The 26,657-nt window shown below is 52.9% G+C and overlaps 3 protein-coding genes, 1 long non-coding RNA gene and 1 gene segment (V, D, J or C); 1 reads left to right on the forward strand and 4 right to left on the reverse strand.

Annotated features, from left to right (window-relative positions):
- LOC125961261 (immunoglobulin lambda variable 2-8-like) overlaps nucleotides 1-26,657 on the reverse strand; it is a 66,576-nt gene that overhangs the window by 8,276 nt on the left and 31,643 nt on the right.
- The window catches only part of LOC125961265 (uncharacterized), an 88,169-nt gene that overhangs the window by 6,640 nt on the left and 54,872 nt on the right, over nucleotides 1-26,657 (forward strand). The window lies entirely within an intron of this gene.
- The window catches only part of LOC125961260 (immunoglobulin lambda-1 light chain-like), an 82,350-nt gene that overhangs the window by 4,983 nt on the left and 50,710 nt on the right, over nucleotides 1-26,657 (reverse strand). The window lies entirely within an intron of this gene.
- Nucleotides 1-26,657, reverse strand: part of LOC101270467 (immunoglobulin lambda-1 light chain) — a 162,038-nt gene that overhangs the window by 1,695 nt on the left and 133,686 nt on the right. For all 17 annotated transcript variants that reach the window (XM_049698064.1, XM_049698071.1, XM_049698065.1 and 14 more), the window contains one exon: nucleotides 3,478-3,519. In XM_049698064.1, the coding sequence (XP_049554021.1) occupies nucleotides 3,478-3,519 (42 nt within the window). The remainder of the gene's footprint in view (nucleotides 1-3,477; nucleotides 3,520-26,657) is intronic.
- IGLL5 (immunoglobulin lambda like polypeptide 5) lies at nucleotides 1,601-26,330 on the reverse strand. 3 transcript variants are annotated; one of them, XM_049698091.1, is made up of 4 exons: nucleotides 26,270-26,330; nucleotides 25,902-26,111; nucleotides 19,873-19,932; nucleotides 1,601-2,057 (listed from the first exon to the last, which is right to left on the reverse strand). In XM_049698091.1, the coding sequence occupies exons 1-4, from the start codon at nucleotides 26,313-26,315 to the stop codon at nucleotides 1,735-1,737; spliced, it is 639 nt and encodes a 212-aa protein (XP_049554048.1). In that variant the 5' UTR covers nucleotides 26,316-26,330; the 3' UTR covers nucleotides 1,601-1,734. The 3 variants fall into 3 exon arrangements, with proteins under 3 accessions (XP_049554048.1, XP_049554046.1, XP_049554047.1); XM_049698089.1 differs by lacking the exon at nucleotides 19,873-19,932 and having other exon boundaries at nucleotides 25,842-26,111; XM_049698090.1 differs by lacking the exons at nucleotides 25,902-26,111; nucleotides 26,270-26,330 and adding an exon at nucleotides 20,289-20,363 and having other exon boundaries at nucleotides 19,873-20,142.

Below are 26,657 nucleotides of genomic sequence, written 5' to 3' on the forward strand. Positions count from 1 at the left end.
TCCCCACCATGCCCACCAGGTTCTGTGAAGAACGACAGGCTTGGGGGCAATGGACAGCCTAGAGGGTGAAGGTGACAGGCTCCGGAGAGTGAGACTCCAGCCCCAGACAGGAGGGAAAAGACAAGAAAATCTGCCCAAATTTCACCATGGACCCCGAAGAGGAGGGGAAGGGGGAGACTCACCCAGGACGGTCAGCTTGGTCCCTCCGCCGAACACATTACACAGTGACACAGCCTCGAACATAAACCTTCCTGACACCCCCTCCACCCCCTGCCCAGGCCCACCTGCAGCTGCACAGAGGCCCCAGGGCCACCCTCCTTGTCATGGGGGCTGGTCTGTCCTCGGGGAGGCTGAGGGGGGACCCCACCCCACCAGCAACTTCAGCCCTGGGAAGCGGGGCTCCATCCTTCCCCAGGCATGGGAGGTGCAGGAGAGACATCTGGGTGTCACATCACATCCCAGGGACTTTCCTTTCCTGGAGGAGGTGGGGTCCCCTGGTCAGTAGCGTGGGGGGCGTCATGGTGGGAGGGTGAGGAGCCTGTTTAGCACCCTGAGGGGATGGAGCTGTGCTCTCTGCAGAGCGAGGCCACAGGGATTCTGGAGGCTCCAGTGCCCTAGAGGCAGTTCGGTCAAGTTTGCAGTAACTCAGTGTGTGCCGGTGTGCGCGCATGTGCGTGTGTGTCTGTGTGTGTGTCTGCCTTTCTAACCACTCGGGTCCCTGTCCTGTGTAGCTCCTACAGCAATAATCTCACTGATCTGAGATCTCATTCCAGATCTAAGATGGTGAATCAGTACACAGTCAAGTCCACGGCACCGTCCTAGACCGAAACTTGATGTTAGACTCATGGCCCCATCGACCACTCACATGGTTTTCACTGGCATTTGTGGTGGGTAGGTGGTGGGCTGGCCACCGAGAGATTGGTGAGAGCAGAGCTGGCCTCGTCCCAGGAGCCTTGAAGGCAGTCGGGACCCTCCTGACACAAGTGGGAGGAGGACTGTCTAGAGGGAGTGTGGGATGAGTGACCAGGGTCAGGGACTGTGGGTCCTGTGCAGAGTGTGACCGGAAGGCCTGGGGGAGGGGCACAGGGCTGTTTCCCTAGGGAGGTGCGAGCAGGAGGTGCCATGAGGGGGGTGGGAACTCTAGGACGAGGTCATGCGGAATTACCAGGGTGGGTTTTGAGCAAAAGGACACGTGGAATCGGTGGGTCATCATCTACGGAGCCGACGGACTCCTGAGGGCTACACAATCCAGAATGTGACGCTGAGGATTCCAGGGAAGGGAGCTGAGGTATTGTCCTGGGGGCCCTGGCAACCAAACACTGTGACCGGGACAATCAGATGTGGAGGTGGTCCACACGGAGGAGGAAACATGGAAGAGGGTGGGGAGGGTGGACAGACTTCCATTCCTGCAGCGACCCAATTCCCTGTTCTCGAATGTTCTACGGGAGGGTCTCTGGGTGACAGTGAAACCATCCCTCGTGAAATCCCCAAGACCCATCCTCTATCTTGATTTCCAGATGGATAAGAGGATTTTGTTCCCCTTTGAGGATGGTTGAGTTCAGGACACCAAATGCAGAAAGAAAAACGAGCAGAGCACGAGTTCTGAATGACAATGAGGACATTTTATTGAGAGTTGATTGGGTGCAGGAGGAAGGGCTGGGGGGACCAGGGTGGGTGGGTAGACCCTCCAGGGGTCCTGTGGCTCCAGTCCCCTGAGGATGTGAGGACCAGGACCTAAGGGCACTCGGAGGGCGACACTGTCTTCTCCACGGTTTTCCCATCGTGCGTGACCTGGCAGCTGACCCCCTTCTCATAAGATTTCCACTCGCTGGCCGTCAGGGCCAGGTAGCTGCTGGCCGCGTACTTGCTGTTGCTCTGTTTCGAGGGCTGGCTGGTCTCCACGCCCTTGGTGATGGTGGTGCTGCCTGACTTCCAGGCCACCGTCACGCTGCCCGGGTAGAAGTCATTGATGAGACACACCAGGGTGGCCTTGTTGGCGTTGAGCTCCTCAGTGGAGGGCGCGAACAGAGTGACTGAGGGCGAGGACTTGGGCTGACCTGCAAAGTGAGGGAGAGACGGGAGGTCACTGGGGCAGCGTCCATCGCGGGAGCCCCTGACCTCAGGAGAAGCGGGCACAGGTGCCCAAAGTCCAGTGCATGGATCCCAGGTGGGCCCTTGCTCCCCTGAGGTCAGGCAGCCATGGCTGGGGTCGCTCACCTTCTGTCGGGGGATCCTCAGTGCCCGACTCCTGGGAGTTTGGGGCTCCCTTGCAAGTCTCCATCTCTTCCTCAGGCTCCCACGTCCCATAAACCACATCCCACCCTCTGCTCCCTGGTGCTGCCTGGCGTCCACCCTGAGGTCCCCTCTTTCCACTGGGTGTCTGTCTGTCCTGGGCATTTGTCTGTCTGAGATCTTCCCCTGGTTCTCGTCTGGTGTCCTCATACAGGTCGTCTGTCTGTCCCCCGTTCAGGCTCTCTTCCCTTTTGCGGGGGGCTTTGTTGCCCACAGTCCCCCTAACACCAGCCTCGCAGCTCCCAACCCTCTAGGGCTGCCACAGAGACCACAGAGACCCCTCCAGGGCTGCCAGGGTGGAGGGAGTGTCAGCCCCAGGGCTGGGGTCCAGGGAGTCCCACAAATGAGAGTTTCCATGTGGGTGAACGTTGTGTTCTGAGCCTGGGGCTGTGTCTGTTCTGAGGGGTCCCCTGACCTGTGAAGTCCCGCTGGGGATCTGTCTGTCCTGGGACATCTGTCTGCCTGGCCGGGTCAGTTCCTGTCACCTGTCCCTATGAGGAGTCCCCACGCTGGGCGTCTGAGCTAGGGGCTCACGTCCAGTGTGTAACTGGGTGCGGTGACCCTTAAGGCCCGAGTGTCCTGAGATCTGTGTGGCCTGGGGTGTCCTGCTTGCTGGGAGGAGGATGGGGACCTAGCACCCTGAGGCCACCTTCTCAACAGGACATTCGTCTACCCTTCCCCCGTGTACTGTTCCCTCCTCCACTCTCCAAGGCCCCTGGCTCTGGGGTCCCTCACTAGCCCCCATTTGGGTCCCTGAGCAGAAAGATCCCAGGATGACACCCATGCTCTGTCCAGCTCTTTCCAGTGTCCTTCCCACAACCCTGGACCCAGTGCCCCAGCCTGAGACCCCCATTCCTTGGGCCTCTGTCCCTCCCTTCTCCTCAGACCCTGGGGTTGGGCACCCTGAGGAGGGAGCTGACATCCCAGCATCCAGAGAAGAAGGGCCTGGAGGGAAGGCTCGGGATGGGAAGAGCGAGGCGTGGCAGGAAGGTCACTGAGCCTGTCCCCACCATGCCCACCAGGTTCTGTGAAGAATGACAGGCTTGGGGGCAATGGACAGCCTAGAGGGTGAAGGTGACAGGCTCCGGAGAGTGAGACTCCAGCCCCAGACAGGAGGGAAAAGACAAGAAAATCTGCCCAAATTTCACTGTGGAACCCGAAGAGGAGGGGAAGGGGGAGACTCACCCAGGATGGTCAGCTTGGTCCCTCCGCCGAACGCAGCACACCGTGACACAGTCTTGAACATAAACCCTCCTGACACCCCCTCCACCCCCTGCCCAGGCCCACCTGCAGCTGCACAGAGGCCCCAGGGCCACCCTCCTTGTCATGGGGGCTGGTCTGTCCTCAGTGAGGCTGAGGGGGGACCCCACTCCACCAGCAACTTTAGCCCTGGGAAGCGGGGCTCCATCCTTCCCCAAGCATGGGAGGTGCAGGAGAGACATCTGGGTGTCACATCACATCCCAGGGACCTTCCTTTCCTGGAGGAGGTGGGGTCCCCTGGTCAGTAGCGTGGGGGGCATCATGGTGGGAGGGTGAGGAGCCTGTTTAGCACCCTGTATCTCCCAATGCAGTTTATCTAAATCAGAAGGTAACCCTTTGCATTGGGACAAGAATTTTTTCAATTGAGCGGTGGAACTATTTGGTCATGGTTGTGTTTAAGGTGTGCACATAAGATTTTTGAAACAAAATTTAACAGAACAGCAATATAAATTCAACACTTATTTCTGATTAAATAAAGCAAATATCCAGCCTTTTATTAAGTTAATTATCTAAGGAAACATCCTCAACTTGATAAAGAGTATCTCCCAAAACTTATAGCAACCTTCACATTTAAAGGTAAAACCATCTTAAAGGTCAGGGTTCCCACTCTTACTTTTATTATTCATCATATTCTACAGATTCGAGCCAATGAAGTGAGATGAGGTGGGGCAAAGAGTGTGTTAGGAAAAATGAGATAAAATTGTTCTTTGCAGATGATGGGCTAGTTTACTTCAACAAACAAACAAAACAAAACCCAAGACAATCAGCTGAAGGACTATTAGAACTAATACAAGAATTAACCAAAATGATTGAACACAAGAGCAATAGGGAACTATTGAGGAGATGAAATTTGGGAAACACTGACAACCTCAATAAGAATTCTATTAAAAGTCCTAGGAATAAACTTAACAGAAAATGTGCAAGATTTGCATGGATAAAATATAACACAACTTGACTAATGGACACAACAGCAAAGACATCAGTTCCCCTCAAATGAATCCATATACTTCATGAAATTACAAGCACAACATCAAAGGAATAATTTTTGAAAATTAGTGAACCAATTCTGAAGTCCAACAGTAAGAATAATGATGGAGAAGAGACACAAATATTCTGAATGAGAATAATAACGACGGGGTTGTTCTTTACCAGGTACAGAAACACATTGTAAAGCTACAATAATTAAAACAGGGTGGAAAGGATGTGGGAATTGATCATTAGATCAACAGAACCACAGAGAGGATGTGATAAATCCATAATTCAGTATTGGATAAAAGCTATGTTTGTATTCAACAAATATATGATGATTGGCTCTCCATTTGGAAAATATATAAGGTTATATTCCTACCTACCCAAAAATAAACTCCAGGTGAAGTAAAAACAAACACCAAAACAATGAAAATACCTGAATAAAATAGAAAAAAATAGAAATGAATATGCCTTCCCTATGTTTGCCACAGATCACAGACACTGTTAAGAAAAACCACAAATCTGACATATAAAAGTTAAAAAGGTTTTATGGTGAAAGACCCCACAAACAAAAGTTGTAAAACAGATCAGGGAAAAATATTTACAATGTACATACTTAATAAGGGGTTACTATCCCAAATAGATGGAGAGTTTCTTATGGATCTTTAAGAAAATACAACCAAACGAACGAAAAATAAACCAGGCAAAATTATGACTGGTGAATTCACAGAAGAAATAAAATCAGTCAATAAAAATATGAAAGAAAAATAAGTTTCACCAACGATCAAATAAACAAACACATTTGTTCTCATTTTTGCTCATCAGACATGCAAAATAAAAAAAGATCCACCCTGTCACATTATTGGCAACAATGGAGAGGGAAAGGCACTGTCATTCACTGTGGTGAGAGTAAGTTGGAACAGACTTTTGGGAGGACCACTGGCATCTCCTACGAAAATTTCAAAGCCTGTTCTCTCTGATCCAGCAATCCCACTTTTGGGCATCTATCCCGTGGAGATACACAGTGTACTTAGTATGGATACACAGCTACACACGTTGGGGGTCTCCATGTAGCATCTCTTGTAATTTACATTTTTAAGTGGAAACAACCTAAATGTTCATTAACAGGGGAATCATTAAAGACATGCTGCTTCATCCAAACTTTGAAGTCTTAAAAAGCTGTGTGGAGAACATGGGGGATTCATATGGGCTGATACAGAAAATCTCAACAGACTGTTGAAAAAGCTAGTTGCAGGCTAATATACTTCTGTGCTTAATCTTTTTTTAGAACACATAGTACTCTGGTATTAAAAATTATTTTCGAAGATAAAAATGAAATATATCTTCTTGTGAACATTTTCATAACTACAGAAAATTATAAAGTAAAAAATTGAAACTAGATGAAAGCCCACCTGCCAGAGACACACCATTGACATTTTTCTACATTTTCTGACAGGCTTTTGAAAATGCACACATACTTTAAAAACCCAATTTCAGAAATACAATTTTGGAGGTTTGTGTAAGATTCCTTACGATGGATATTCCATGCTGTATTTTGTCACACCCTTTCTGCTGGATATCTAGGTTATTTCCAGTTTTCTCCCATCATTAATAATGTTGAGTTTCTTGCTTGTAAACCTTTGGTTACATCTTTGGTTGTTCCCCCCACCCTCTGCTCAGGATGAATTCCTAGAAGTGGAATTACACAATTTAAAGAAATACGCTTTCTTTTATGACTCACTGCGTATTGCTAAAAAGGGTGTACATTTTAGTCTTTTATAGACAGTTCGTGACTGTGCCCGTTCCTCCCCATCATGATAATGTCACTTTAAATTCACTTGCCAATTCCATAGGAGATATTGGTACCTGGTCACCATGGACCAGCACCCCCTCCCCATCCCCTTTCCACTGCCCCTTCTCCATCCTCTAATCTGGCCTCACACTGGTCTCCGATCTGGAGCCATTTTTTCAAAACACTAACCTGACTCTGACAGCTCCCCACTTAAATCCTTCAGTGACTCCTCCTGGACCCCAGGATAAAGGATGAGGTGTACAAGACCCCAGCAGTCTGCACCCCGCTCTCCCCGGCTCTGGAGGCCCCCTGCGGGCCTGTGCCACCTCACTCTCCTCCTCGGACCCCCCACCATTCCCTCTGCCTGGAGCGCCCCGTCACGTGTCAACACCCTGGATCTGTAAGACCAGCTCGGGCATCCCCCCTCCCATCTTACTGCTCCTAAAATGACCCATGGGTCTGCCCAATGCCTGGATATGACCCCGCTTGGTTCAGGCTTGGCCCCAGTTAAACACTCAGGAATTTAGTTGAGGAGTTGGCCTCCTTGGGGGACACCAAGCCAAACCCTTGCTTCCTTCTCTGGACGCCTTGTAAACTGCCCCTTCTCTTGCACCATTTTCTTAAAACACAGGACATGCTGGTGCCTGTTCAGTCCCGGGATTTCCACAGTCCTGGGACCGTGCCCATGTGTTGTGTGAACTTGGGCAGGTTGCCTCACTTTTCTGGACCTCTATCCCTGTCTGTAAGTTGGGGATGATGGCAGGACCTGCCTTGTGGGGCTGCTGCCCCTAAAGTGATTAGTCCTGGGTACGTCCTGCCCCTGCTGCCCTGTTTCTCCGTGCTCAGAGGTCCAGGGCAAGGCAAGTGAGGCACGAGTCTTGGGCACAAAACTTAAGGGGCACCAAAAAAATCCAGTCATTGAGATAAATAATACTTTAATATAGTATTAAGGGAGAAAAATCAATACAAACAAATTCACACTAGACAAAATGTCAACACTTTAAATAAAGCCACTGTCTGCTCAGGCCCCTTCTTTACGGATGATTCTCCCTTCTTGCCCCTCTCTTCTATAGTCATTCACCCCTGCACCCCGTCAAAGGGACCTCCAGTCCCCCTGTACCACAACTCCCTCGGCCTCTTACCTGTCCCACAGGCTCCAGAGGCTGGAGACTTCCCGGGGCTTCCATGTGGGGGGCCATGCTGCCATCGGGGGCAGCAGGCCATGGGTGCCCATGGCCAGGCCCAGTACTATGAGAGGCCAGGGCTGCCTGGGGACAGAGCTCTGACCCCTGGGGTGTTCATGGGCCCATCTGGCCTGACCTGGGCCTCATGTGCCCTCAGGGTCAAAGGCGCCTCGGCCAACCTGCTGGTATGGGCTCCCTGGAGGGGGACCGGCAGGTGCCCCCAGTTCCCCTTGCTGGCAGTGGCCGTCCCAGTGCATCCTGGCCCTCGTGGCCCTGTCCTCTGCCTGGGCCTTTTCTGTCCCTGCACCCAGCACCTGGCCCCCTTCAGGGTCCATGGCTGTTACTCCTGGGGCCTCTCCCAGGGGGGCCTTTGCTAACTGCTCTGCTGTGGTCAGGATCCAGGGCTCAAGGGCTTCACAGCAAAGCCCGCCCACCAGCCCCGCCCCCGGGTCCCTGGGTCGGGCACACCTGCCCTATTCTCCTTCCCTGTTCTGCAACTGCGTCCCTGGGCTGTGGAGCATCTCCCTGGGGCCTGGAGGGGCCGAGGAGGGCAGCCAAGTTCCCGTGGAATAAGTCAGTGAGGCCTGAGTGCAGTGGGCTGGGGCTTCTCTTCTGACCAGTCCTCTGGCTTGGTCCCTGCAGCCTTCACTCCGGCCAGTCAAGATCGCCCTTCCTTGGTTGGTTTGGCCAAGCCTGGCTAGTGTCCCTGGTCAACTCCTCACTCAGCTTCTCAGCCAGGCAAGGGCCCTGCGGGAGTGATTCTATACCCCTCTTTCAAGGAGAAACGTCAAGTCATGAATGTTGACACCAACCAGACCGAGGTTCCCTCTGGGCCTCAATTTCCTTATCTGTAAAATAGGGGCAGTTCCTTTGCCGTAGGAAGGCCTTGAGGATCAGTGTGATCACGTGTCTGCTTAGGCTGGGGTCCGTTTTGAAGCCCAGGGAGATAACACACGATCCAGTGATGAGAGGGATGCTGTCGATCCAGTGCTGACAACCGGGCCGGCTCCCTGCTGAGCTGAGATTTTTTTTTTTTTCTCCCCTGTTTGAAGATGAAGAAATTGATGTTCAAGCAGCTTCCGTACTTTCCTGATGCCACACCGGCAAGAGGCCTGGCCCTCACGCAGCTCCAGGGCATACCCCTCCCTCTAGGTCCTGGTGCTGTCAGGCTGCCGGGTATAGGAAGAACTCCAAGTGGCAGGTTGCAAGTTCCCACTTGTCACAGCCAGCACCGACCCTCTGGCTTTCCAGTTGCTCTCTGGCCACAGGAGCTCTAATACCTATGTCAACTTAAGTCCAGCTCTGCAGCCCTCCCAATCTTCTGGTTCAGCAAATCTGAAAGAGGCCTCCCAGGGATGGACCCCAAAGTGACTTTCCTGGGAGGGCCCTTTCAGAGGTGTCTGGCCCGTGATTTTTTTTTTTGCGGTACGCAGGCCCCCCACTGCTGCAGCCTCTGCCGTTGCAGAGCACAGGCTCCGGACGCGCAGGCTCAGCGGCCATGGCTCACGGGCCCATCCGCTCTGCGGCATGTGGGATCTTCCCGGACTGGGGCACGAACCCATGTCCCCTGCATCGGCAGGCGGACTCTTAACCACTGCGCCACCAGGGAAGCCCCGGCCCATGTTTTGAGGCCGATGCTCCTTAACTTTCCTGCTACATTTGGTGAAAATCAGTCCAGCCTGTTCCATGGGATGCGTTAACAGGCACACAGCTTGGGACTTCATTTTCTTCATATAGATGAGGGTCCCTGGGAGACAATGTCCACGGATCTCTGTATTTCTGCACGTCTCACGAGCAAAGGAACGGATTGCCTTTGTTTTGGATCATCTTTTCGAGTATGTTTGTGTAATGAATGACCCTGGAGGGTAGAGATAGCGTCTCCCTCTGGAGCAAAACATGCTTACTGTCCGGCAGAAAAGATTCGGGGTCCCCAGCTTGGATGTGCGGGTGTCTCCTGGCCCCTTTGCATCAGCCTGTGGGGCTCAGAGAACCAGCGCAGGATGATGCTGGTATGCCGGCTGCCTCTCTTGCTGGGAGTAACATGCTGGCCTTTGTCTCCAACCCAGCATCTTGTGTCCGCCAGCATCTGTGCACTGCGGCAGGCTCACTTTTTAGCTTGCGGGCAGGAACAAATCCCAGACCCTCCACAGCTCTTGATAATGACGGTTGTGATGGGGGAAGGAGGGAAGGAGGGTGATGATGGTGATCAAAACCTCACAGTTTGACCAAACTCATAAGGCAGCTTTGGAGGAACCCCAGGCTGCCGGGCCGGGTGCTGAGGGCTGGACTATACAGCACACACAGACAGATCCCTGGCCTTGGACATGGGCCAGGCATTGAACAGTAACGGGGTGTGGGTGCCCTACCAGCCATCATGCAGGATATGGGGGAGCCCCTGGGAGGCCCTGATTCAGTCCAGCTTCTCCCCATTGTGGTGCTTGGCCCACTCCAGCCTGGGACCTGGGCCCCTTGCACCTTGGGGGCTGCGTTGCCCCTGCCCCAGGGTCCAGGCTGAATCTGCTCCCTCCCCGCACCCCTGTGTGGGTGTGATGCTCACCCACTGCCCGGGGCCCAGAAGCTGTGGTCCCCCCCACCCACTGGGGACAGCCCCAGATTTCGGGGAGAAAAAGGGGCTGTCCCTGAACTCGGTGATTCCACTTGTGCCCCAGCCTCCACCCTGTACCTGCCACGGTCTCTGGGCAGCCGCCACCGCAGACCACATCCTCCTGTGGTGGCTGCAATCGGAAATCCTGGTCTGGCTGGACGCTGGGGACCCTCGGGGGATGGGCAGGGCCTTCCCAGCTGGTGCAGCTGCAGCTCTGGCCGCCCAGACTTGTCCCCACCCCCTCCCTGGACTGAGAATGGCCGAGGGCTGGATTCAGGCTGAGCCAGAGAGGTCTGGGTCCAGCTGTCCTGCTCAGCAGATCCCCTGCTCAGGGTCCCTGGCTCCTCTGTGCCCCGCCCCCACCCATCTCCCCTGGAGTGGAGGGGTGTGTCATGTCCAGTCACTTCTGCCCTGCTCCCGTGTCAGGGGCGCCCCCTGCCTCCTGCTGGTCAGCCCCCTGCCCATTCTACATCCCACAGGCCCCAGACACCTGCCTATAGTCAGAGTGGAGTCTTCTCTCCCAGGCCTAGGTCTCCCCAGCTCCCCACTCCCCACCATCCCCAAAACTCAAGCGGCTGGTCCTTCTCTTAACATCTTCAGTGTTTTACTCTTGGGGCCTGGAGGGTCTGAGGCAGAGGGGGACAAAGTGTCCGTCTGGAGATATGACAAAGCTTCTGGAATCAGGATCTGGCTCTGTGGTTCCTGAGCCCCCTCTGAAGGGTGCCCGGGGAACCCTGAAGATCCCAGCTCCTCTGGCGATCCTGGGGGTGCAGCCCCCCACTTGCACTGTCCTCCAGCAAATGGGGAGAGAATCCTACTGCTTCTGGAGACGTCACAGACTCACCGACCTGGTAGCTTCTACGGATGAAGAAACTGAAGCACAGAGAGGGAGAGTTTCTTTCCTAAGACACACAGCTACTTGGTGTAAAGACCGTGTCCTGGGACTTACCAGTACCAGCCGGAGACCCGGGAGGACCAGCCTTTTTGGACATGGTGGTGGGACCCAGCCTGGAACTGGGGGCTTTGGAAAATTTCCATGCTTTAACCTCTAACTCTCCCAGTCCAGCCACCGGGGATGCAGCCCGAGGGGGAGGGCCCGGTACAGGGCAGCAGAAACCAGCTGTCAAGGGAGGCAACGCCCAGAAAATGTGGCTCGTGGGAGGCGTGAGACCTGAGGGTGGGGGCGGGGGGTTCCCGTGAGGGGGAGGAAGGGGTGCAGGGGCTGGACTCTGTTCTTCATCTTCCTGGAGTCCCGGCTTGTCCTGGGGTGGGGGTGCTTAAGGTGAGTCACACCAGTGCATGGTCAGATCCTCACTTTACTTACTGTTTCAGTGCTTTACTCATATGGATTTTGGGGGGCTTTAATTTCAATTTTTAAAAATATTGCATTAAATATTATTTATCTTTTTTTTTTTTTTTTTTTTTAATTTGGCCGTGCCATGGGGCTTATGGGATCTTAGTTCCCCAGCCAGGGATTGAACCCGTGACCTCGTCAGTGAAAGCATGGAGTCTTAACCACTGGACCTCCAGGGAATTCCCAAAATATTATTTTTCTTGATTACTGAGTTTTGGGGCACTTCCTTAAATTTCTCAGACAAGGAGGGTGTCTTACTCATCTCACTCTAGTCTTGGCTGTGTCTGGAACTTGGGAGAAACCAGTTACCTCCAGCTCAAGGAACTGCTTTTTGCAGGGTTTGCCCAGCCCTTCCCTGTGCTGGAGTGGGCATGGCCAGTGCCCAGCAGGTCCTGCCCCACCTGACCAGGTGGGTTTATATTTGTAGGGCTGAACCTGTTTTCCAGGTCCTTTCCAAAGGCTTGGACTGACACCTGGGAGGGGTACACTCCCACGGCGAGGAGACCCCACTTTGGCAGGGGGTGGCTTTGTAGCAGCCATTGGTCCTTTAACTGTTCCACCAGCAACTATCAGCCGGGTGAATCCTCTTGGGACCCTGGGAGGGTGGTCCAGACTTACACATTCTCACATCCTTGTTCCATTCATAGGAAATGCTTCCGTCCTGATGGCTAACAAGACTAATGTGATTTATATTCGATTCTTACTTCATTCTTACTAAAAGCCAAACCACTAAATACTCTGACATTTATTTCTCACATGGTGTCCCATAGTATCTGTTGCTAATTAAATAACGACAAATAGCCTTGTGACTTACCTTGTTTTTAAAAAGTTATAAATGTAGATAAGTGAACGCAGAAGATCTACATCATTTTAATGTTGATCTCACCAGACACATCTTTTTAATTTTCAGTGATTTATGATGTTCCTCAAAATGCCCACTAACATGTTTACTTGTATTGACAAATACAGTGGGAAGGCTTCCAACAGGACATTGTCCGAATAGTACATTTGGCAGTGAGGACTGGCTGTGCAAATTACATCACTCGGTCAGACTCTTCCATAGATTGAACGATTCAAGTCAGCCTCAGGTTTTGGAGGAAGCATATACTCAAAACACATGATAAGATGCAAGTATTTTTCTCAAAAGATATCATATTGGCAAAGCTGCACTAAGATGATATTTAAATTTTCCCCAAACTTTATATCTTCTTACACAAGGGGCCTCTTAAGTAAAGGAGTAATACATTGAACTAGTAAGTTCCGCTCAAGCCTTCTCGGTGTTTATCCCCGAGAAAATGAATGACAAGTGGCTGGGTGACACCTCTCTGAGGGTGGTTCCCCGAAAGGCTGACTCTGGGATGGAGCCAGCTTGCAGGCTCTCCCAGTATATGAGGCAATGAGCCCTCATCCCTGAGGGGTCTGGAGGTGCATCGAACTGCCTCTCACACGAGTCCTCTTGAAGTCGGGTGGTGTCCGTCCAATCCTTTGCTTTCCACAAAATTACAAGAGTATGAAACGGAGCTGTCAGCTGATAAATCATTTAGAGAAACTATTTTTGACCATCAACCACGAACGATTTTTGGCATATAACTAGGAAGGAGTTCATATCAGGCAGTGACACTGTATTACAAGACTCCTATTGATGGACCAAAGTTTCTCCATGTTTCATATAGAAACGCAAGCCAGGACAGCTTTGATGCTGGACTTACTTCATTCTAGAGGTAAATTATATTAATTGACGGATCCATGAATCAACACTAGTTAATAGTCATTTATGAAAATGTCAATGCATTTATGCTGTTTTGATCAAACTCTGCTGCTAATAATTAGGATATAACAATGTGGGAGGAAACTTTTAGCACTTAAAATCACGGGAAATGAAACAAATTCAAAAATTTTAAATGAATGTACATTATTATGACAGAGATGTATGATAGGATAATGAATGAGATTTTCAGGTATGAAAATGTATGAGCAGACCAAATGTAGTAAGGGATGTGGAATGGAAACAAGTCTAAGCAGAAGGAAAGATGGATGTTATAGAAGAATTTTAAGGACAGTGGATATCAAATCATGATGATTTTTAGACTCTGATGAATATATGTAAAGGAGTGATGTGAACATTTTACAATCTTCTGATGACAATTTTCAGATGTCAAATTACAAAGGAACAGGCATCGTGGGGAAGCCCAGTTCTTAGAGGGTTGTGGGCAATGGTGTTGAGGGCCCGCCTCAGGGTGTTGCGGGGAGGCCCTGGGTCTCAGTGCAGGACGATCAGGCACAAGTGACGAGAATGAGCTCCGTGAGTCAGGGGCCACCAGCAGCCACCAGGGGCCGGAAGCTTTCCTTCCTGTAACTGGAATCTTCCCCCCCTCCTGAGAGAAGCCAGTGGAGAAGCTGAGCCTGGAGAGGGGACACGGCTGTCCTAGGACACAGCTGGCAAGGGGAACCCTCTGGCTCAAGGGTGCTGACGACAGTCTCCATGACTCAGGACCGAATCCCCACTCGCCATTTCTCAGCAGCATAAACAGAGGTCCTGAGAGCACAGAGGACACTGGAGCCTCAGGCCTGTCCTCCAGCTGCTCCGAGGCGGGTGGAGTGAGCGCCGAGCCAGGCAGGGAGGTTAGTGTCTCACTTCTCCATCTGCCTGTGTCACCATGAGGATTATAACTGCTGTCATATGACTGATAGTAATAGTCAGTGTCGTCCTCAGCCCGGACTCCGCTAATGGTTAGGGTGGCCATGTTCCCCGATTTGGAGGCAGATATCCAGTCAGGGATACCCGAGGGACGGTTGCCATCACCATAGATGACCGGCACAGGGGCCTGGCCCGGCTTCTGCTGGTACCGTTGAACATATTTACTTCCAATGTTGTTCCCCCCACACGTGATCCTGGCCGTCTGTCCCAGGGGCACCGACACCGAGGGCGACTGAGTCAGTTCATAGGAGGACACAATGCCTGCAGGAGAGAAAAGGACATGTGGGCTGGAGGTGAAGAACGCATGTCCAGAGACCCCCACCTGCCTGGCCTGGACTAAGCTCCAAAGATTCTCTGGGCCCCGAGGGCGCCCCCTCCCGTCAGTCTCAGCCCCAGGGGCCCATGGGCCTGGCTGGTGGATGGAGCCTCTGAACAAATGAGAACGCCCCTCACTTTCTCTGGCAGGCACAGCCCCTCGGGGCTCACACACAGCAGTGAGCACAGTGGGGAGATTTCGGCCCCTCCAGTCCCCCATCCTGCGGCAGGGCCAGGAGTCTCCTGTCCCCACGGGCAGCGCCCTGCTGAACTCAGAGTCAGGGCCAGGCCTGTCCCCGAGCCCTGGGCCAGGGGTGGGCGGACCCTGGGGGCAGCACCTGTGCAGTGAGCCAGGAGGCCGAGGAGGAGGGGCGTCCAGGCCATGGTGGAGGCACCCCGAGTCTGCTCCCCGAGGCCTAGGCTGGGCAGGGCGCCTCCCAGGCCTCTCTTATCCCCTTGCTGGAGAGAGAGCTGCCGGGGGTGCGAATCAGCCGGAGCCCAGGGGGTCTGCCTGGGGAGCTCTGTGGTTTCAGAGAAGGGCTCAGTCCCCAGGGACACAGAGAGGGAGGGGTGGCCCCTGCAGACCCCGCCTCGGCCCGGGGGATCCTCCTCCACCTGCTGTCCCATAGTCTGGGGGTGACATCTCCACCCCAGTCTGAGTCCTGGCCTCGCTCCTGGACGGGCCTGGCCACTGAGAGCTCAGAGGTGGGTCTGTATTCTCTGAACTCATTCCACGGGCAACACTAAGAGGCTTAGACTGTACAGGATTCTCCCCCCTATCACAGCTCCTGGGCCCAAGACTGAATAAAATTCACAGTTTGACAAAGCACATGGAGTGTTCCAGGCCATTGCGGTGCTGTGTCTGCCCTGGGCTGTGAGCTCCTGGGGCTGTAGTGTCCCCGTCGTGCCCCAGGGGCAGGAACAGACAAGGGGCTAAAAGAAATGTTTGCTCTGTGAGAGAATGAGAGGGGGCTTCAGGGTTTAATAACTCTGCAAGGGAATGTCAGTCCTAATCCATTTCCCTTCAGTTGCTGGGAAAATATATATGTCATAAACATCAAAATTACGGAAAGCTGATTGAGTGACTGCTGTGTGTCAGACACTGGGAAACAGGAAGTGTGGAAATTTCTGGTTCCCCCCTTCCCTGTAAGGGGTAAGTGGAGGGACAGGTGTGAGGGCAGTGGGAGAGCTTCCAGGGAGTAGGAGCAGCTGTGTCTGGAGGACGGGGGCTCCGAGCACAGGGAAGGGAGTGGCAACGTGTGGTCACAGGGAGGATGAGCATTTCTGGACAGCGGTGGCTTTTTAGCAGTATTAGGTGGGCTGGCAGTGGGTGTGGGGCAAGGAAACAGGCACCGTCTCCAAGAGCAGGACTTGGGACACACGGAGACAGAAACATGTACTTGAGAGTGAAGGTGACACTGTAGAAACGGAAGGACACTTGTCATCAGGTGTGAGGTCCTGGTTACTCCTTCCCCTGCACTGGAGCCCTGATGCCCAGGACACCACTCCTCCAGGTGGCTCTGCCGGGCTACCTCTGCTGCCCCCTGGTGGCTGCTCCACACTGGAGGCGGAGACTCAGTTCTAGGTATAGATTTCAGAGCCCACTGCTCAGGTGGTGATTTCCCTGATCCAGGGATGGTGACCCCAATCAGGATTTACTCCCTCTCCATGGCTCTGTCTGCCTCACGTCCTGGCACGAGGGGCTGAGATTACCCGTGAAGATATGAACAGGCTCATCTGGAAGAGGAGGGGGCTGGGCTCACGGAGGCATCCCTGCTCCTGTCTGTGGCGTGGTGGGAGGCCACGCAGGTGGGATGGGCAGTGGGGACACCTCCCTCAGGGGGTGACTCTTATTGGTGCCAGCTTTGGGTATGGGCCTGATGCGGGGTGGCGGCTACAGTTCCAAAGGCATGGTTAGGACCACACCCACTGGGAAATGTTCATTCAGACCCACTTTGGGCTGGCACATTCCCTCCAGGGAATTCAGCATGAACGGGACACAGTCCCTGCTTGAAGGGTGTTTCCATCCTGTGTGGGGGGCAGTGCAGGAGACACAGTGGCTTTGCACACCTGGCAGAGAATCTCCACCACGGTCACCTACACATTGCCTGCAGTGTTTATTTAAAAGCCAAACACTTGCTTCTTTCAGGTCTCTGGCTATCAGGTTTGACTAGGTGGCCCAGCACTGTTCTATGGGATGTAAGGGTCAGTTGGCTGGAGTTTATCTCGGGGAACTCTTGCTCTTGTAAAGGAAAGAAATAGCAGGAATTGACGCAGATCCTTTCCTCTTGAACATGGTGTGATAGCTGGAGCTGCAGCAGCCATCCTGAGGTCTGTCATCCACAAGAATGAAAGCAAGGCCAACATATAGGGACAAGGGACCTGGATGCTGGCAAGATCTTGGGTCCCACGTGGAATCTGTGATCACCCAGAGAACTTATCTTGGTGAGACTACAATAGGTCCCACCTGTTCATGCCTCTGCTTTTCATCAGTGAGTCCTGAAATTAAAAAAAAAAAAATGTATTCCGACCAAGCAGGAAAAGTCTGAGCACAAATGCATCAGTTAACGAAACTAGTGATGGGGAAAGAACCCCATCGTGGTGTGTGCTGTGGGGATAATTAATCCAGAGAAGAGACAGACAATGACAGGCAGGCTGTTCTGTAATCAGAGGTTGGGGGCCTCCCCAAAGGGGTAACTCTGGAGCTGCCCTCAGGACTGGGGAGAACCAAGTAGTAAGAAGTGAGCGTGGGAAGGGCTGAGACTTGGCCAGTGGGGAGGAGTCGGGTGTGTTGGAGGATCTGAAAGGACAGGGCAAACTTGAGGGATCTGGGATGTAAACCCAGCTCAGGGCCAGTGTAATAAGTTCTCTGAGTTAAGAATTTGAGGGGTAGAAGTGACATGTGTTCAGGTGGAGCAAAGGGGATTCACACGTAATAAATCCGGGTCTTTGCAGCTGCTTAGCACAGGCTGGAGCCCAGGGAGCAGGAACAGGATTGACACAGGCGGGTTGAGACAAACCCCTCGGCCTTCCCTACTTTACCTGAGGGCTGAAGACCTTCGGGGGAGTTACTAGTGCCTCTCCCCTGCCAAGTATCCACCATGCAGCCGTGCTGGGGCTTTAGCTGCTGCATGTGCCTCTGGTCCTGAGCCCTGTCTACTGTCCCGTGTGGCTGACCAGTCACTGCCTTCCATAAATGTCTGCAGATTTGCTTCTGTGACTGGGAGCCCAGGACTCGAGGAGCTCACTTGACAGGGAAAGGCAGGGGCTGAGAGAGGGAATGACAACGCCAAGTTCACTTGGGGGCTAGAGAGAAGAGAGATGTCTTAATCCCTAAATAATAGCCTCTTCTGAGTGTTCTAGAACCAGACTGGGCCAGGAGGGGGCTGTGGGAAATTCTCAGCCTGAATTGTAGATTCTTCCTGTCAGTTCTCCCCACTGCCTCTGGGGGCGCTGCTGCACCTCCCCTGGGGCCGTCTGACACCTGGGAGGCTGACAATGCCCTGCTCCCCGTGGGGCTGAACAGAAAGCCCAAGGACAACACACTCCAGATTCAAAGCAACGAGGGCAGCCTTTTCATGATCTCGCCTCGGGAGGAATCCTGGAATTACTGCTTAGGTCTTAGGGATTCGGTGCATAAAATACCATCTGTTGCTGGTTCATGGTCCATTAGTGTGACAAGTTAATTGTACATTTAATAATCTGTAATTGTCAATACTTTTTGAACGTAATTTTTTCCCATGTGGTTTCCATCCTCCAAATTAGACATCCACCCTCATGCAAGACAGGAGTGCACTTGGAGGAAACTTTCGGCTTTTCTTTTAAAAAAAATCCACAGGTGGCATTTTAATATTTCTAATGTGGGCCTTTCCCCTGGAGAATCTAGAATTCTGTGTGAAGCAGGAGATCTTTGTGCCATTGTTCAGGTTGTCACATGTTTGTTTAAGCATTTGCCAGGGAAATGGTCTTTGGGTGTAAATTCACTGTTTTCCAAGGTCACCCAGAAATTTCCTCATTGTACGTCTACGAGTTTGGACACTGGCTTTTTTTGTGAGGAAAGCCATGCATTGTAGGATGTCAAGGTTTTATTTCTTTACAAGAAGGAGAAACATATCCAGCCAACTGATGGGTCAGTAGCTGTGCAAAACTCAACCCAGTTCCTCCCTGGATCCCGCTTCAGATGAAAACTAAGGCTTTGGTATAACGGGGCGTCTACTGTGAAATTGGGGCCCTACTTTGAAACAGGACAGATGTTCTTGGTGGTCCCCATCACTTAAAACACCTAATCATAGGACAGCATGATAGTGGTGACAGTTTTCAGTCATCACTTTGGATAGAGAAATCGTTTTTTGCCAGTTTCTTTCACCAACATTCTCACTGTAGCTTATTGGTCTCCAATGCACCTTTTTATAAAAATTCAAGGGCAATCAGATCTAACTGGGGATTTTGAAGAGCACATTGTGGATTCAGGTGGGAAAACAGAGACTTGCGGGTATATATAACCTCCTCGGGACCCTGATGAGCATGTTGGGAACAGCTGGCCAACTTAGATCGGGTTCCCTGCAAGCTGATTCTGAGACGTTAAGTGCATGTCCTGGAAATCTGGAAGGAGATGAGGAGGGGAGACTGGGCAGAGGGGAGGGACCCGGGATTTGGTCACACAAATGGGGACTCGGGGTTCTGCAGGAGAGTTAAAGCTGGCCCATTCGGGTCATCCTAAACTGAGTCAGAGCCTGGGGATGGTGGCCTCAGCCATCATTCACCTGACCCTCTCTGACCAGGGGGATAAACTGGGGTGGGGGGCCATTTTCTGCACCAACAGCATTTCCCCGTGAGGGCACTGCTGTGAGTTGTCACAGGCTCCCAGCAGCTGTGGATGAGTAGACGAGGCCAGAAGAGAGAAGGAGGTAGATGCTAGAATGCCCACTGCTCTGGTGTGCTCCATTCAGAATCCCAGCTGCCATGGGGGCCTGGGGCTTCAGCATCAGATGGGATGGGACATTCTGTGGTCAAATCCTAGACAGTTGGGCCAAGAGGGGCCCAGTGACCACGACATGGAATTGTGGGGAAAACTATCACTGGAGGGATGTGTCGCTCTGTCTGTCCTTCCATACAGGGCCTCTGGCCGAAGTTCCCGACCTGGCCAGACAGCACTAAGACAGCCTGGTCCTGCCAGCCATAATCCAGAGCCTGGATTATGTGCAGAGCCTGCCTGGAGGGCTGGGAGGAGGGGCAGCCTGGGGAGCTCAGATCTGGGGGAACTGGGCCAGACCTGTCACTGTTTTGTTCATAGTCCTCCTGGGGCTGGAGGAGAGTGTGAGCCAGACGGGGAGGGGGTTTGTGTCTCACTTCCCTGTCTGCCTGTGTCACTGTGAAGATAACCACTGCTGTCAGCTGACCCACAGTAATAGTCAGCCTCGTCCTCGGCCTGGGCCCTGCTGATGGTCAGGGTGGCAATTTTGCCTGATTTGGAACCAGAGAATCGGTCAGGGACCCCTGACTCCAGGTTGCTATCACCATAAATGACCAGCATAGCGGCCTGGCCTGGCTTCTGCTGGTACCATTGAGCATCATAGCTTCCTAAGCTGTCTCCCTGGCAGGTGATCCTGGCCGTCTGTCCCAAGGACACAGACACCGCAGGTGGCTGCGTCAGCGCAGAAGAGGCCACAGAACCTGCAAGAGAGGAGAGGAGAGTGAGGGTGAGGAAGAGGGTCTCATCCCTGCAGCCTCATGCCCCCTGCGGCAGCTCCTGTGCTGAGCTGAAGTTCTGGACCAGGCTGAGCTCTGGTCACTTTTTGGGCTGAGCCTGGGGGCAGCACCTGTGCAGAGAGTGAGGAGGGGAAGCAGGAGACGGGTCCAGGCCATGGTGGGGACGCCCTGAGCTCACAGCTGGGGTGGGGCCTCTGGGCCTCTCTTATGCTCAGAAGGGATGTCTTCATGCAAATCTCCTTCCTGCCACCTTTGGCCTTGTGACCGGCTCCCTGCTGAGCAGAGAACAGCTGCGATCCAAGGAGGAGTTAAACTGGAACCCGAGTTCCAGGCCTGAGCCCAGGTCCCCAGAACTCTCTGGTGCTGAGTGAGAAAGGCTGCCTCTGCCCTAGCATGTGCACACACCTCTCAGTCCGCTCCTGGGCTCCCCTCTGGGCCTTGGGGACACACAGGCGTCCTCTCTGGGGATGAGGTTATCGTGTGGTGGGCTGGACAGTGCTGGAAGCTGGCACTGCGGGGACCACGGTCATGCTGCTGCGAGAGCCCAGAATTCCAGCAGCAGACACAGTGACACTGGTCAGGTACATCTGGCAGGGTTTTTATTATATTTCTTTAAAGTTTCTTAAGTTTTATTTTTCGAAGTATAGTGGATTTACAATGTTGTTTTAGTTTTAGGTGCACAGCAAAGTGATTCAAATCAACATATACATTCTTTTTCATTTTATGTTTAAAAATAAAAGGAAAAATGTCTTCCTTATCTAGACCTAGGCAAGAATTCTTGGACTTGACAATACATGCATGATTTGTGAAAGGAAGAAGATAAATTGAAATACATTAAAATGAAAAGCATTTGTTCTATAAAAGTCCTTTTCATGGAGTCGAAAAATCCAGTAAAGTGGGAGAAAATACTTTCCACTCACACGTTCATCAAAAACTTGTATATACATGAAAAAACGTGTCAAAACTAATCAATAAACAAAACAACTAAAATCCAAGTGGAATTTGGGAAATGATGTGAACAGACATTTTTTCGGGAATGTACAGATGTCAGATGAGCACATGGGAAGATGGTCCCCATGCGTCATTAGGGGAATGTCAATCACACCCTAGAGAGTTGCCGCTACACACCAGTCAGAATGGAGCAGATGGGCTAAAGTAAAAAACAGTGGCAAAACCAATGCTGGCTGTGCAGCAGAGGGACTGGTGGCTCAGGTGTTGCTGGTAGGACTATAAAGTGGTACAGCCACCCTAGAAAACAGCTTTGCAGCTACTATGAAACTAAACATGCAATTACTGTACAATCTAGGAATTGTACCCTTGGGATTTTATTTCAGAGAAATGAAGACTAATGCTCCCATAAACACCTACACACAAGTGTTCCCCGCTCCTGTCTTAGTCAGCTCAGGCAGCCATGGAAAAATACCACCCACATGTTGCTTAAACACCACAAATTTATTTTCCAAGGTTCTGGAGGTCAGAAGTCCGTGATCAAGATGCCCTAATATTGTTTTTAGTGCAAGCTCTCTCCCGGCTCCCTGAAGGCGCTTTCTGGCTCTGTCCTTAGATGGTCTGTCTCAGTGGCTCACTCGGGGTTGGGGGTGTGTTTCTGGTCTCTTCTTATAAGGTCACTAATCCTATGTCCACAGGTGCGGACCAACCTGGGAGGAGATACCGTCCTCCACCCTGTTCATCAGTCACTTTCACAGACAGGATGACAGTTCTCACCCAGACCCTGACCCTATTATGACCTTGACCAGAGAGATGCCCTCGAATGGGTGTCCATCTCTCTCTGATCGAGTCCATAGGGGCAGATCCCTCCCTGGTGGGTCGCCATCTAAGCACAGCATGGTATGGTCTCATCGTCTTCCCTTTTCCATCCTTGTCCTCACATCATGCCGTCTGTCCCTCTGTGCGTCCGTCACAGGCTCCTGCTGTCTTCACTTCTTAGCAGCACAGGCCCCGGGGTGTGTGGATGTGGTGGGACCCGCATGGGGGTGGGTTTACTCACTGCCATCCTCCTGGCTCCCTTTCCTACAGTGTAAGGGGGACAGGACACTCCCTACTAGTGGGACCTGCAGGAGGCCTTGTTTGGGACAAAGTCACAGCAAACCCTTGGAGAGAACAACCCTTTCCGGGATGGGGTGACAGGAGAGGGCCCTGTGTCCCCTGTGAGTCCCGGCAGAGTCGGGGACAGAGGTCACTGCAGGACGGAGCTCTGATGTCCTGTCCAGTCCTGCCCCCGGCCCCCTGTCCATCCCTCTCCAGGAGACCAAACGCCTCCTCCCCTCCTGCCCCCGTGGAGTCCTCCAGGCCACGGGCAGCTCCTGGACTTTGCCTCTCAGGCCTCAGTCACTGGGGGTCCGACTGGGGTAAGGGGACCATATTTTCCAGCTCAGCATCCCCGTTCCCCATCCCTGCTGCTGTCCCAGTGGACGTGGTGCTGGCCGGTCCCTAGAACGTCCTGTGGGTGAATGGGGAGCCATTCTTGGCACCAAAGCTGAGACCCTTCCCCAGCAGGAGAAGCCCGGCCGAGCTCCAAGTCTGTACTGCCACAGACACCCTTACCGCCTCATGACTCCCTAAGGACCCAGCTCTGCACCCACCATGGGGTCAAGGTTCCCATCCTCCCTCCCCAGATGCCCAGTGCTTCCTGCTGAGCCCTCAGTCCTGGCCAGGGGCCTGCTCTGCACCCGGGGCACCCAAGTCAGGACACTTGGTACCATGACCTGCATGTCGCCTCTGGACGCCAAGATCCATGTTCCTTCCCTGAGAGACTTGGAGTAGGGCCTGGGGGCTACTGGGGACAGGGTCATCTCAGCTCAGCCCTGTCCCAGTGTCCTGTTCTGCCCTGGGCTGGGCTGGTCTCTCCCAGCATTGCACACACAGGCCTGTGAGGAGGACCCAGAATCCCACCTCGTCAAAACCACCTAAATTTTAATGTGTGTCTGCCTCTCCCTGGGGGTGACTCGGGGAGAGGTTGGGGGTGAGGGGTTTGCAAGGGGAAGACTCAAAGGTCAGGACTCCGGGGACAGACAGGGAGCAGCTCACCCTGGTGCCGTGGGACGGAGGGCAAGGGAGGGAGGTTTTGGCCTCACTTCCCCTAGGTCTGTGTCACTGTGGTATCCAACTTGGCCGTCAGTGTTATAGCTGACACCACAGATATACTCAGTCTCGTCCTCAGACTGGATGTTGGCGATGGTCAGGTAGCGGTCAGCCCCAGAGCTGGAGCCTGAGAAGCGGTCGAGGATCCCATCCCCCTTGGTGACGCTTCCGTCACTGGTCAGCTTCATCAGATACCTAGGGGCCTGCCCTACTCTCTGTTGATACCACTCAATGTAGTACGTGCTGTGCTCACTGCTCAGGGTGCAGGTGAGCTTGGCCGAGCCTCCCAGGGAAGAAGATGCAGACGGGGTCTGGGTCAGCACAGGCACAGCACAGAGACCTGCAGACAGAAATGCAAGGGTTGGCTGACGGCACTGACACTGGGCAGGTGACCCTCAGGACTGTGCTGGAGGGAGGGGTTGGGAGGCCCCCGCGTCCCTGGGCCACTCTGACCTGTGTTGAACAGGAGGGGCAGGAGGTAGAAGGGCACCCAGGTCATGGTGGGAGGTCCTTCTGCGAGCTCTGCACTGAGGCTGCCCAGCTGGACTGGCCTCTCCTGGTCTCTGTCTTATCCTCTCCCCTTGCAGCTCGCAAAGGGAGGAGCAGTGAATGCAAATCTACTCCTCCCTCCCCATCCTGTGTCTCAGCTCCTGGCTGAGCCCTGAGCCCAGAGGCCTCACGCTGGGGACTCCCTGGGGTCAGAAGAAGGGCCACGTGTGAGTTTCAGAGAGACATTTACTCTCCTCAAGAGAGGTGTCTTCAAGGAAGCGTCAGTCATGCCCTTTGCACTTGAGCCCTCCCCAGGGGACATGGACCTATGAGGGTCCCAGCCAGGACCACAGTGCCCCTTGGTGCCCCCAGGATGGACGTCTTCCTACACATGTAGCTACTTTAATAGAATGACAACTTTTGAGCCCCCAGTATATGCCTGACCCTTGGTGAGTTTCCTGCAGCACCTCACCGGGCACCAAATAATCCCACAGCGCCCTCTGCTGAAGACACAACCTCTCCCCAGTCTCATGAGGAGGAGTAACCATTGGGAGGGTAAATGATTTTCCCAGATTCCCCCAGACAGGGATGCATGGGTCAAGATTCCATCCAAGGGACTGGCTTCAGAGCCTGACGTTTCAGCCCCCCCCCTCCCCCCTCAAAACCCCCTATAGTTTCCTCCATCCCTACTCCAGGCCCCCTGAGCCCCTCCTGTCACCACCCTCTGTTCTGTATTCAGGTGATCCGTATCCAATGTCACTAAAATATTCCTTATGGTCCACCTTTCCATCTAGATCTATTCACAAAATATAACTTTATGACTTGTGGGGTTTATGGAAATGATCTCCCTACTGAAAGGGATGATGTGACACTATTTACTTAAAAACGTACAGACTATTGTCATTCATTTCACAGACTGTAATAAAAATGTGTTTAACGATTCAGAACCACCTTTAAAATTGTAGTTGTATTTACTATCTTGCCTTTGGGAAAGAAGTCACACGGATACATGTATTAAATCTCCTCATTTTGAGGTACGCTCAGTATCCCCGGTCTGGGTGGAAAATGGCTCAGCAGTTCCTCTCCAGCAAAGACTCTGGGCTTGGGACCCTCCGTCACCTCTTGGTGTGGTGAGTATGTACTACAGGCACGGTTACCCCAAGGAGACCTCATGCATCTCACCTGCTCTGGCCAACATGGTGGCCACAAGCCAATGAGCTTCTGAACATGCAACGTGGGTGGTCGCAGTGAGATGTGCTGTAGATCTGAAATATCCAGCACATTTCAAAGATTTAGGAGAGTGTAGTGTAGAATGTATCAATATTCTAATATTTAATACATATTGAAATGATAGTTTCAAGTAATTTAGTTAAGCAAAACCTATTATGGAAACTAACTGCATCGGTTTCTCCTAATTTTTAAAAAACGTTTACTGGATAATTGAAAATTACATATGTGGTTCAAATAGTGTAGGTAATGGATAGGGCAGCACTGCAAAGTCACAATGTCAGTCACTTGTGTCTGAAATAGGAGAGAGAACTAGGAGAGAAATAGGAGAGAGCCCGGAGGAGGGACGTGGCGGCCCCCACTCTGTCCACTGTGCTGCTTTGCCTCGTTTGGAGTCCCAGGTTGTCACGGGATCCTGGAGGTTCCAGAGCTCTGACGAGCTGGGTGGTTCTGGCCATCCATCCAAGAGATTTGGGTTGATGAGTGGCCAGTCAGCGCCATGTGGACATCCAGGGTCCACTAGCACTGGGTCTCTGCCCTCGCTGTCTGTCCTTCATTCAGGCCTTATTTCAAGTCAACACCACAGCCCAGACACTGAGCCAGCCTGGTCCTGCCAGTCCATAATCACTCCTGAGCCCCCTGTGCAGAGCCTGCCTGGAGGGCTGGGAGGAGGGGCAGCCTCGGGGGCTCAGACCTTAAGGAACCAGGCCAGACCTGTCACTGTTTTGTTCATAGTCCTCCTGGGGCTGGAGGAGAGTGTGAGCCAGACGGGGAGGGGGTTTGTGTCTCACTTCCCTGTCTGCCTGTGTCACTGTGAAGATAATCACTGCTGTCAGCTGACTCACAGTAATAGTCAGCCTCGTCCTCGGCCTGGGCCCTGCTGATCATCAGGGTGGCAATTTTGCCTGAGCTGGAACCAGAGAATCGGTCAGGGATCCCTGAGGGCCGCTTGCTGTCCTCATAAATGACCAGCACAGGGGCCTGGCCTGGCTTCTGCTGGTACCAATATGTATATTTTTTGTCCAGTAGGTCTCCAGAGCAGGTGATCTTGGACGTCTGTCCCAAGGCCACGGACACTAAAGGCGGCTGGGTCAGCTCATAGGAGGCCACGGAGCCTGTAAGAGAGGATGGGAGAGGGGTTGAGAATGAAGGACCCATTTGCAAGGAGGGGTCCCACTCTGAGGCTGTGCCTGGGCTGAACTCTGGGTTTGAGGCAGGCCCAGCCCAGGGTTCTGGGGGGCCTGAGCCTGCGGGCAGGGCCGGAAGGCAGCACCTGTGCAGAGGATGAAGAGGGGGAACAGGAGAGGGGTCCAGGCCATGGTGTGGACGCCCTGAGCTCTGCCTCCGAGACACCACAGCAGCTCTGGGTTCTACTCATATCCTTTTATTCCCTCTCAGAGCTTTGAGGGGGGCAGTGAGGGTTTGGGTTTATGCAAATTTACACCCCCCTGGGGCTCCTCACTGAGATGGGAGTCACCCAAACCATCAGCCCAGGTGACTGTCACCCAGCTTCCTCCATGGCTTCGCATGTCCAGAAAATCAGACTTGGCCTCCAAGGTCTGAGGTCACAGTCACCTTCCTTATGTCCGACCACATGACCGCTGTTGGAAACCATCCAGTGGTCTCTCCTGGGCTGGCCCAGTGGGGCTGTCGGCCTGGCA

The sequence above is a fragment of the Orcinus orca genome, chromosome 15 (genome assembly GCF_937001465.1).
Source record: "Orcinus orca chromosome 15, mOrcOrc1.1, whole genome shotgun sequence".
Taxonomy (NCBI): Eukaryota; Metazoa; Chordata; class Mammalia; order Artiodactyla; family Delphinidae; genus Orcinus; species Orcinus orca.